This window comes from Sus scrofa, chromosome 13 (genome assembly GCF_000003025.6).
Source record: "Sus scrofa isolate TJ Tabasco breed Duroc chromosome 13, Sscrofa11.1, whole genome shotgun sequence".
Classification (NCBI taxonomy): Eukaryota; Metazoa; Chordata; class Mammalia; order Artiodactyla; family Suidae; genus Sus; species Sus scrofa.
Genome location: NC_010455.5, coordinates 55,664,032 through 55,676,360, shown reverse-complemented (window position 1 = coordinate 55,676,360; position 12,329 = coordinate 55,664,032). Strand labels below are relative to the sequence as shown.

Here is a 12,329-nt window from a genome sequence, read left to right as displayed (position 1 = left end):
ATCTTCTTTGAAGCAGTATCTACTTAGATCTTCAGCCCATTTATTTATTTATTTATTTATTTATTTATTATTTTTTAATATAATGCTCCATGAGATCTTTGTATCTTTTGGAAATTAATCACTTGTCTATTGCTTCATTTGCAAAGATTTTTATACCATTCTGTGGATTTTTTTTTATTTTTCATTTTTTATGATTTCTTTTGCTTTGCAATAGTTTTTAAGTTTAATTAGGTCCCATTGGTTTATTTTTGTTTTAATTATCATTATTCTAGGAGGTGGATCAAGCAAGATATTTCTGCAATTCATGTCAAAGAGTGTTCTGCCTAAGTTTCCCTCTAGGAGTTTTATAGCATCTGGCCTTACATTTAGGTCTGTTATCTATCTGTAGTCTACTTTTGTTTATGGTGTTAGAGAATATTCTAATTTCATTATTTTACATGTAGCTGTCCAGTTTTCCCAGCACCACTTATTGGAGAGATTGTCTTTTCTCCACTGTGTGTTCTTGTTGCCTTTGTCAATAGATCAGTTGACCATATGTGCTTGAGTTTATTTCTGGACTTTATATCTTCTTCCACTAATATTTTTTTTTGTGCTAGTACCATACTGTTTTGATGATTGTAGCTTTGTAGAATAGACTGAAACCAGGGAGACTGACTTCTCTGAATTCCTCCAGTTCCATTTTTCCTTTTCAATATTACTTTGGCTATATGAGGTCTTTTGCGTTTCCATACAAATTTTAAAATATTTTGTTCTAGTTCTGTGCAGAATGTCATTGGCAATTTGATAGGGATTGCTTTGAATCTGTAGATTGCCTTGGGTAGTATAGTCATTTTGACAATATTAATTCTTCCAATCCACGAGCATGGTATATCTTTTCATCTGTTTGTTGTCTTTGATTTCTTCCATTGGCATCTTATGGTTTTCTGAGTACATTTGTTTTTTCTCTCCAGCTAGGTTTATTCCCAGTTATTTTATTCTTCTTTATATGATGGTAACAATTGAAGATTAGAAAGAGAAATTAAGATCAGGGAAACATTTACCATTTCACCATTATTTCTTAACTGTTCCTCTCTTATCTCTGCATCCCCTGCCTTCCTTGATAAGCAACTATTTGAATATGTCCTTTTGGGCTCAGGAAGGGTCAAGGAGGCTGAATGAAGCCTCTTCTCCTAAAAGAAGAAAGGGGAACCCTACTGTATAGCACAGGAAAATCTACTCAATAGTTTGTAATAACCTATGTGTGTGTGTGGGGGGGGAGAATGGCTCTGTTTATGTGTATGATTGATTCACTTTGCTATACACCTGAAACTAATACAATATTGTAAGTCAACTGTACTTCAATAAAAAAATTTTTTAAAGAAGGCAGGGTGGACATGAAAAGGATTTTTATCCTGCTCTGTTTCATCTCCATCCAGTGAGAGTCCAGAGGCTCAGGGAGCCTGGTGCTTAGTTCACACAGGTCAGCCTTCCCAGAAATGAGACCTTCCCAGAATTGAGAGCCAAGTAAAGAAGAGTAGAATATAAATCTGGACTTGCCATTTAAAACACTGTCAAATGCATTTACCTGCCTGCTGTTTATTGAGATATGTTTCATCTTGCCGCTAAGATGAAATATTTGTCTCTCTGAAAATCTGTAAGTATAAATAAAATTATTTTAGTCTATTAAAATAGCATTTCTGACTTAATACCTGTACTCTAATGGCTACAAAAGGTGCCACTTTTAATACATTATTTTTATAGACTGTGTTTCATTTTAAGGTTAAGTGAAATCTGTGATACCGTGATATTAAGGACTCCTCACAGGCAGGGACATTCATTTTGTGAATAACCAAATTACTTGCAGAAAAAGAGATCATATTTTAAGTCCTAACATTCCTCAAGTTTGTTTCTGTTTACTTACACAGGTAACAATATATTGGCTTGTGAAATGTGTAATGGTTCTGAAGAAAAAGTTATTCTTTCTAATCAAGAAATTAGTTTTTCAGTGTTTTATAGATGCTTAGAATATTAGGACTTGAGTAACTAGCTTGAGGAATTAGAGGGAAAAAAACTCTTCCTCTCTTCTCTATTCACAAAATACTTTTGAAACCAAATATGTGGGAGTTTTCTCTATACCAACCAATTCTCTGATACCAGCTGGGTGTCCTTAAATTCAATTCATTGCTGCCATTCTGTTCTCTTAGCTTCAGATCCCACACATTAAGGTTTCAGTCCCACAAGAGTGTTCTCACTGCACACAACCATCAGATGCCAATCACAAGTCCAGGCATCCTCTGGGGGGGCTCCCACAACCTCCTCCTTGTGTTTGATAACTTGCTAGAATGGCTCATAAAACTCAGGAAAGTGCTTTACTTACCATTATCTATTTATTGTAAAGGATGCAACTCAGGAACAGCTAAATGGAAGAGACACATAGGACAAGGTACCTGGGAAGGAGCACAGAGTTTTCATGCCTTCTCCATGCCCTCCACTCTCCCAGAGCTTCAATATGTTCGTCTGCTTGGAAGCCCTTGGAACCTCTTCAGTTAGGATTGATTACATCATTGTCCATTTCCTAACCAAATTAAGTCATTCTCAAGCTTTATGTCAAGAGATGGACTTAAAAGTTCCAATTTTACTCTACTTGTATGGTTGGTCACCCTGGAAACCAGCTCCCGTCCCCCTCCTGAAGGTAACCAGGAACCCTTGACTATGAGATATCTCGTTAGCACATAAAAGATACTTGTCACTTCTGAGATTCCAAGGGTTTGGGGGGAGCTGTGTGGTGAGCAACCCTGGCAGAGACCAAATACATATTTCTTATTATGTCACAGTGAATCTCTGTGGTGGGAAGGAAGTGGGTATTTTTAAACTGCATGTTTTCGGGAGTTCCGTCATGGCTCAGGGGATTAAGAACCTAACTACTATCCATGAGGACGCCCTCAATTCCTGGCCTTGCTCAGTGGGCTAAGGATCCAGCATTGCGATGAGCTGTGGTATAGGTGGGAGACTCGATTTGGATCTGGCATTGCTGTGGTTGTGGCCTAGGCCAGCAGCTGCAGCTCTAATTTGACCCCTAGCCTGGGAACCTCTATATGCACACCCCACTTCAAAAAAAAAAAAAAAAAAACTGCATGTATTTAAGTCACAGGAAAATTCACCAGGAGTTCCCTAGCAGTTAAGGACTCAGGGTTGTCACCGCTATGGCTCGGGTTTGATCCCTGGCCCAAGAATATCTGCACGCCTCAGGCACAGCCAAAAAAGAAAAAAAAGAATTCACCAATATTCAGTGCTTAGTGTGTACAAGCTTTGTCCTGAGTGGCAGAGTTAGGATGATGATGATGACCAAAACAGACCTGCCTCCAGTACATGATTCCACTTCAGGCTCTGCCCTCCTGCTAAAATGCAGTTGATTTTACTAGTACACACTTGAGCCAGCAAACGAGGGTCCAGTGACCCACTACTGATGGAGAGAGTGGCCTGTATCTCTCAGGTGATGACAAATTGTTGAGAGCCGTAATTGTCTTTTTTTTTTTTTTTTTTTTTTTTTTTTTGCCACACCCATGCATGTGGAAGTTCCCAGACCAGGGATCACACCCAAGCCACAGAAGCTACAACATCAGATCCTTAACCCACTGTACCCACAAGAGAAATTGGCCACAATTCAGCCTTGATCACACTCACCTTTGAAGTGGATTTGCCTTTTATTTTTCCTCCCACTCAATTCAGAATAAATCTCCAACATGATAATCTCTGTCTCTTCTCAGACATTTTATCTTATTGTTGCCTTTTCTTTCTCCTTCTGGAACTCTGGTTGGAACATTTCACTTCATCCTCAGTGTTTCTTAATGTGGCTTTCATAATTTTTATTTCTTTCTTCATGTTCTGTATTTGTTTATTCTCTCTACCTTCCAGTCTTTGTCTTCATTCCTATCACTGATTTTTTTTTTTTTTTTTAATTAACACCCGCTCCTGAGACATATGGAAGTTCCCAGAGTTCCCAGGGCAGGGTCAAATCAGAGCTGCAGCTACAGCAATGCCATAGCCACAGCAACACCAGATCTGACCTGCATTTGTAACCTATGTGGCAGCTTGTGGGAACACCAGATCCTTAACCCACTGAGCCAGGCCAGGGGTAAAACCCACATCCTCACAGAGACAATGTCGGGTCCTTAACCTGCTGAGCCCCAATAAGAATGTCCTGATTTTTTTTAATTATTGTTCTTTTCAGGTATTGGAATTCTATGTGATATTTTTCAGATTCACCTCATCTTTTTTTCTTTGTCTCCTATTCTTGAATTGTAAATTTAGTCCCTTCTTTAGTAAATGTGGCTGTTTTAAATATACTTATTTTAAGATACATTTCAAATGAGTGTATTAGAGCTGGTCTCCTGTGGTCTGGTCTTTGGACTTTCTTTCTTGTTAGCAGGGTTCTTCATGTGCTTTGTAATATTTCTTTCTCTGCTCATCTTTTATAGCTGCTGCCTTCATGCTCTGTCAATGTTATACTAACTCTTTCTGCACAATTATATTTTCAGAGTATATTTCTTCAGCCTGGACATGTTTCCTTCTTTATCTCTGCACTGTGGTTGTACCTATAAAATCCAAATTAGTGTGGAGTGATATTCTTTTCTTTCATGTGTAGAACTTTTACCATTTAGACCCAGAACACAACTGAGAGGGGGAAAAAAAAAAATGTGTCTTTTCATTCTTGGCTTTTCCCTCTTTTCCTTAAAAAAAAATAAATCTATTCTCATAAAAATATTTTTGAGTGAAATGTTAGAGTAGAACTGATATATTACTTAATAAAAATTGGAAATATTTATGTCACTACTTTGTTTCTTCATGTTTTAGTTATATGCATATTTATTCAAATTTTTAAGTAAAGCTGTTTAAGAAGATTCTATAATCAATTCAAATCAATATCATGCTCAATTTTGGCACAAATTTTATCTATGATTAAATATGTCTAATAACTGTCAGCAACTGACAACAACTAAAAAGAAATCTGTCACTCTGATACATGAAGGATGGTTAAGGAACTTCAAAAACAAACTGCTATCAAGAACCTTCAAGCACCTTCTATGAATTGATTTATAAAAGATAATCCATATGCCAGTTGACAGTTATTTTTATTTTTTCTTTAAATCATCTCCTGAGGAATGATTTCTTAGGTAACATATGGTCAGGAAATTTGAATACAAGAACAACAGTGCGTGGATTAGAACCTAATTGAGAGACCCACATGTATCCCAGGATGATCCCAGTTGAGTTGCTATTCCTTGCTTCTGCCGTTCCATTTGTTGAGTGACAATTATTACAGCTATAATTTTGGAATCTTTTTCTCAATCTATGATATATCCCAGGCCACAAGTTTCTAGGCTGTCTGTAACATTTTATTATAATTATTGATTATGTGCCATTCTGAGTTAATAACTAGACAGTGTTTTCAAGGGCACAGAGAGTGTCTTATCATCGTGGATTCATCTAAACCTAGCAATATTCCAATGTTTAAAATTGATGAATCTAGAATTTATAAGAGTTTTCAGTATCCATTAATAATTTGCTTGCCTGTGGATTTATACAGGATAGTTTGCTATGTTATCTTTAATTAATGAATGACATCTATGGGTTTTCTTTTTTTTTTTTTTGTCTTTTTGCCATTTCTTGGGCTGCTCCCGTGGCATATGGAGGTTCGCAGGCTAGGGGTCAAATCGGAGCTGTAGCTGCTGGCCTACACCAGGGCCACAGCAACACAGGATCCAAGCCGTGTCTGCGACCTACACCACAGCTCACGGCAACGCCGGATCGTTAACCCACTGAGCAAGGCCAGGGATCCAATCCGCAACCTCATGGTTTCTAGTCGGATTCATTAACCACAGAGCCACAACGGGAACTCCTCTATGGGTTTTCTTTGATAGTGGTAAATGGGATCTGACATATTTGTGGATTTTTTTGGCTAAAATATTATCATCAATTTTTAGTATATTTGATGCTTTAAAGGTGTAGGACCTACATATTCAATTTAGTCCTCATCATTTTGGTTTATATCCTCCTTTCAGGGTTCTTATGTAAACTAATAACCCTTCCAAGGAAAATGCATATATATGCATGCATGAACCCAGTATTTTGCATGAATTTAAGGAAGCCTATTTATAAATATAAATATATATGTATATACATGCATACATAATACATACACATATATTCACATAGGGAAAATATTGATCTCGTGTAATATGAGTATGCTACTTTGGGATCATTATTGGAAAATATGCGATTTTATATTTTGCAACTAATTTTTTTTAAATAATTTTATACCTGCTCATTTAAAAAAAAAAGACAACAGTAACTTCCAGTGTATTTTTCTCAGAGAACTGAAACAGATTTACCGTATGCAGCCCATGAGCTCATTTTGTTGGCCCACACAATGTCTTTAAAAAATGGAGCCAGCTCTAAATTTGGGGCATTTCACATTAAAATTAAAGTTTCTACTTTCTCCTAAACAAAGACCTTTAGACATTGGGCCCACCTTCCCCCTATCAACCATAGCTGAAGAGGGGCTGTTACTATGATGGACCTTGGCTGTCAACGTTGCCACAATCCCCACAAGTCTCTATTACCTTCATGACTCTCATGGTTATTATAGAAGTATTTTCCTGATTTCATGTTTTGCCATCGAAGTAGAAAAATGGAAGTCAAATCAAAAGGGCACATAGTTGCAAGAAAAATAGAAGAATGCATGCAAGTGGAAAATATGAACTGTCTGATTTACATATTTGTGTTAAATATCCAGCCCCTGCTTTACTTATTTATTTATTGTCTTTTTAGGGCCACACTCACAGCGTATGGAGATTCCCAGGCTAAGGGTCGAATTGGAGCTGTAGCTGCCAACCTGCAGCACAGCCATAGCAACGCGGGATCCAAGCCGCATCTTCGACCTACACCACAGCTCACGGAAACGCTGGATCCTTAACCCACTGAGCCAGGCCATAGGTTGAACCTTCATCCTCATGGATACTGGTCAGACTTGTTAACTGCTGAGGCACAACGGGAACTCAGAGCTCCTGCTTTAGATGGTCACATGGTGATATCTGGTCTCAACACAAAGAATGTTTGAACTTTTCATGAGCCATTTGTTTTGTTATTATGCTGGTGGTGGTTATTTTATTTCTGTTTTTACTCTCTGAAGGTTCTAAACTTCCTAGCAGAGCATAGCAGAATCTGATAACATGAGATTGTTCATTGAGGAACATGTCTTATTACTGTTTTTTTCTACCCTTATTTCTTTATTTTATTAAATTCTCATAACTTATTTTTATATTCTTATACTGTAAATGTATACATCTTTATAAGAAACACATTAGGCTCATTATGCTAATTATCATTTAGCACAATTCAGACAAATGAGATTCAAATAAAACATTTCAGAAGTTCCCATGGGTTAAGATCTGGCATTGCTGCAGCTCAGGCACAGGCTGCACATTTGATCCACAGACCAAGGACTTGCACATGTCTCTGGTGCAGCCAAAAAAAAAAAAAAATTTCCAACATTCCAACATATCCAGATATTTACCTTTATTACCTAACTTCCTGTTCTCTGCAGCTGCTCTGCGTACCCAGGGGTTCTTGGTGACATTTGGCCGTCACTGTAGGACAATCCATTGACCAGCTGGCTTTTCAGTGGTCTTGGCTCTGAGAGGTCACTTTCTTCACAGAAGGAAGCTTCTCCATCCATCAGTGCCAGCCTTCTAGATTGAGCTTGGGCCTGGTTGATTAGAGTCTGAGAAGGGGGAACAGCTTACTGTGTTAGATACACAGATTTCTCCTTTATTTTCCCATTTATGAGACTGAGGTCTAGTAGCATGTAGCAATTATTCTTGGAATTTATCTGTTTTTTTTGCATACTCTCTTATGACCTCTCTCCTAGAATCCCTTTTCGTTCACCTCTGTTGCACAGAGCCTATAATGCAGCACCTAACACATAGTAGGGTTAATAATAAGAGCTTGTCGAATAAATGATAAGATCAGTAATTTACAGTGTCAATTTAAATGAAGATCCCTTAATGTAAAAGATGCTGTTTTGTCAATCCTTTGTATTGTTTATAATGTTTTTGGTCTGCCAGCTTCGGTACTGGAATAATGGAGGAGAAGAGGAATCATCAAGCAAACTGAAAGTGGCAGGAAATGTGACATCAGCCAGACTCCGTGGTTTGAAAAGCAACTTGGCCTATTACACTGCTGTCCGGGCTTTCAACAGTGCTGGTACTGGTCCCTTTAGTGCCACGGTGAATGCAACCACCAAGAAAACCCGTATGTATACTCTGATTGGTTGAATGGCAAAAAATACTTTACATTTAAAATGGTAGCCTTCTTTATAATTTCATCTATTTTTTTCTTTTTTCCTTGTTTTAATTAAAGTATAATTGATTCACAATGTTGTACCAATTTTTGCTATACAGCAAAAGGACTCAGTCATATACATATACACATTATTTTTTTTTTAATATTTCTGTCCATCCTGTTCTATCCCAGGAGACCAGACACAAAAATATGGAACAGTTAAAGAATTTGCATGTCATCCTTGCATAGGGGCCATGCTAATCTGCTCTGTATAGGTCCAATTTTACCATATATGCTGCTGAAGTGAGTGCCATCTTTACCATTTTATTTTTATTTATTTATTTTTCTTTTTAGGGCCACACCCTTGGCATATGGAAGTTCCCAGGCTAGGGGTTGAATTGGAGCTGTACCTGCCGTCCTACACCACAGCCACAGCCATACGTGATCTAAGCCTTGTCTGCAACCTATGTACCATAGCTCACTGCAACGGCAAATTCCCCAACCTTTTGAGCAAGGCAGGGGCCAAACCCGTATCTTCATGAGTTCAGATTCATTTCCGCTGTACCACAATGGGAACTCCATGAGTGCCTTCTTTATCACTTTGAAAGGACATCCCAAGTCACTGAATGATGTCAATTCAGCTCCAAACACTTGTTAGCTCAGAGCCCCACATGTGTGCCTTCCTGACATCCCTAAACTGTTCGGTAGAAACCCCTTGTGAAAATGACTATGCACCTCTTGAAAAATCTTAGTATGAGGTGTTTAGTCAAGTCTATCCACTTTTTTAAAATGCAGTCAACGTAATTGGTTTATTTCATGTATTTTTAGTTCCTCAAATCTTGAGAATTTTTGATAAGCATGAGTAAGTTCAAGTTCAAACAATCAAGTGATTTTTTTTTTTACTTCTTTTCTTTCCTACTTACTCAAAAGAGGGTAATATACAATAAAAGCTTATCATCCAAAATGGTTGGTCCACTCAAATATATGGATACTTTAAAAAATCTGACAGAGATATCAATCATTGTTGCATTCAAAACTTAGTCTTTATATTCACAGGTAAATTCACAAGCTCCATTTATGAGCTGTACATTAACCTGGCTTTAAATTAGGCTAAAAGAAAATTAATGACTTGCAGTCTTGTAGTCTTTCACATATATTTCCGAAACTGATAGCAGCGTATATATTTAGTCATTGTATTATACTGCTAATTTCTCACATGCAACCATTTGAATTGCCGTTGTCATCGTTGTCATAACTAATAGCAACTGAGAACTTTCTCTGTCCACATGCTTGCATATATTCTCACATTTAAACTTAATAACTTGTTTATGAGGTAGGTACCATTTTTATTTCTTTTTTAAAGGTGAGGAATGGGGGTGGGCATAAAGGGATTAACATTAACTTTGGAGTTCCCATTGTGGCTCAGCAGGTAATGAAACCTCTGACTGGCATCCATGAGGATACGGGTTCAATCCCTTGCCTCACTCAGAACGTTAAGGATCTGGCGTTGCCCCGTGAGCTGTGCTGTAGGTCGCAGACATGACTTGGATCTGGGATTGCTGTGGCTGTGGTGTAGGCCGTAGCTGCCACTCTGATTGACCCCTGGCCTGGGGACTTCCACATGCCATAGGAGCAGCCCTAAAAAAAAAAAAAAAAAAAAAAAAAAATTAAAATTAACGTAATGATACATCACCTTGACTTGCAAAAAACAAATTTTCTTCATTTTCAGAATTAACTACATAAAAGTGTTTTCTTAACTGGCTGTTTATGGGAATGAGACATTTATTTGCTTAATTTCCAATTTTATTAATGAATTTCTACTTCCATGTTTAATCCCCTAATTTTCATGAGAACATATTGTCTAGTTAAAATTTCTAAAAACAACAATAATATCAAATCTAATATCATTAACTAAAGTTGTGGGTAAGTTAAAATATATATAGAATATAATTATATTACTTTGGGTTTTAATTAACCAGTGTTAATTTGATCAGGAAAGTCCATATGTTAATTTTTGTATCATCTATAGAAAAGAGAGTTTGATTATCAGCTTGCTGGTATAAGGTGGCAAAGCAAAAGTTTAGCAACAAACCGTTTCAATCCCTTTAGGTAGCATACATTTACAAGCAGCCAACTCATGTGGTAATTAAATATCATCTTTAATTATTAGGGGAAGCCTGACGCAGCCTCCTATTTATAACACATAGTTAGAATTAGACAAAGGAGCATGTAGGTTTGGCAATAAACTGAAAATATTCTGCATATAGAATTTCTCATTCAATATGTTTGATATTCCCAGTAACATTTCTGAATTAGAAGTATTTTAATATACATCATTATTTATATATTCAAATCACACCATAAATCATAAATTCTGATTGCAAAAATACATGCAGACAAGTTTATTTGGATCTTTCCTCTGACTTCATAATTGATGTGATTACTCACTAGGAGATTGATTGTAAAAGACAGTGTGATATCATCATGGAAGGAGTGAACTTAGTGAATTGGTTAGACAGAGGAGAAGATTGATTTTAAATCGATAGGATTATCGTGGTAATGTATTGTGAGTGAAATAAAATTTTAAAAAGAAGCAAAAGCCCTTCATAATTTAGAGACAGAATATAAATACCCAATCGAAAGTAGAAATTTGCAGGTTACAATAATGATGATGATTATGATTTCAGTGGTTAACACTTATGGAGCAATTTCCAGTCACTGTTCTAAGTATGTTTCATGTATTGATTCTTAAGTCTCACAGCAGCACCATGACTTGGAAGCTATTAGTGTTCCAACTTTAGAGATGAGGATGCTGAGGCATATAAAGGTTATAGAACTTTCCTGAGATCGTAGAATAAATAGCAGGAGAGCTGTACAAATCTAGTCTTAACCACTATGCTAGCCTTTCTTTCAACCATGTAATTAGAATATTCATGTCTTATTTAACACCAGTATTTGTTGGGATTTTGCTCTGTGCTTAGGAACCAGGTAAGGTGATCTAAGATGGGCAGGACTTCTGAGCTCATGAATAAAATCCCCCTGAAAATGATACATTCCTCTTGCCACAATTTAACTGGAGTCTGCATGTGAGGCTATGGGTGTTATTAAAAAAAAAGCTTTCCTGCATTGAGTGGGCAATTGCTAGAGATAATTAAAATCCCTGATATTCCTCAGGTGGTTTATAAAGAATGCTGTGAATTTTAAAATTTTATTTAAAAAATTTGTCAAATGTACCAAAGTACAAGTAAGACAGTCTTTTAAAACTACTTCTGATATTGTTACTGGTCACTCTTAATAGTCATCCTCACCTTTGACATGGCATTAACTTCAAATCCTGGTTGCAAATTTTGATAAGGCTTTTGCAATTATTGCTGTGAAAAGAATTGTTGTCTGTTGTCATGCCTCGAGGATCAAGAACCAAAGTAACATCTTTGAGCCCTTGCTCGCTATTTGTCTTCCCCTCTGGATTGTAAACTTTGGGGGAGAAAGAGGCCTATCTCTTGTTCACCCAGCCCCAGTGCTAAAGCAAGGCACTGGGAGCCACTTATTAAATCTTGAGTGGGCAGCTAAATGGATGAATGAAATCTAAAGAAGCCAGCCTGAAGTACTGTTGCTAATCAGATGTACTTCTCTTGACTGAACTTGGTGAATTCAAAACACTTACTGTAGGCCTTCACTATCTTGCTTAAAATGTGCAAGTTTCATGTACTTGTAATCATGGAATTCTGTAAGGAAGGCTTTACATCCATACAGATCTTGGGTGATTATTTTACATTAATATAAATATTACAAGGACTCTCAAGTTAAGTACTGTGGCTTCCATTAAACACTTAATTTTTGATATCCAAATACTTGTATTTTCTAAAAGCATTTATAAGTTAAACAGTAATTAACCTCTTTAAATAATCTAAGATGAATTTTGTTACTTGCAAACCAAAGAGAACTAATGCTTAAGAATATCTTTTATCTAAAGGCACTGATGAGGAAAAATTGCAGATGGCCTGTAG

At 36.8% G+C, this 12,329-nt stretch overlaps 1 protein-coding gene across 18 annotated transcripts in view; it reads left to right on the top strand.

Annotated features, from left to right (window-relative positions):
- Positions 1 to 12,329, top strand: part of CNTN3 (contactin 3) — a 370,397-nt gene that overhangs the window by 342,527 nt on the left and 15,541 nt on the right. For 17 of the 18 annotated variants that reach the window (XM_021069229.1, XM_021069233.1, XM_021069224.1 and 14 more), the window contains one exon: positions 8,106 to 8,292. In XM_021069229.1, the coding sequence (XP_020924888.1) occupies positions 8,106 to 8,292 (187 nt within the window). Of the gene's footprint in view, positions 1 to 2,377; positions 2,945 to 8,105; positions 8,293 to 12,329 lie in introns of those variants that run through there. The other variant, XM_021069239.1, reaches the window with a different exon arrangement.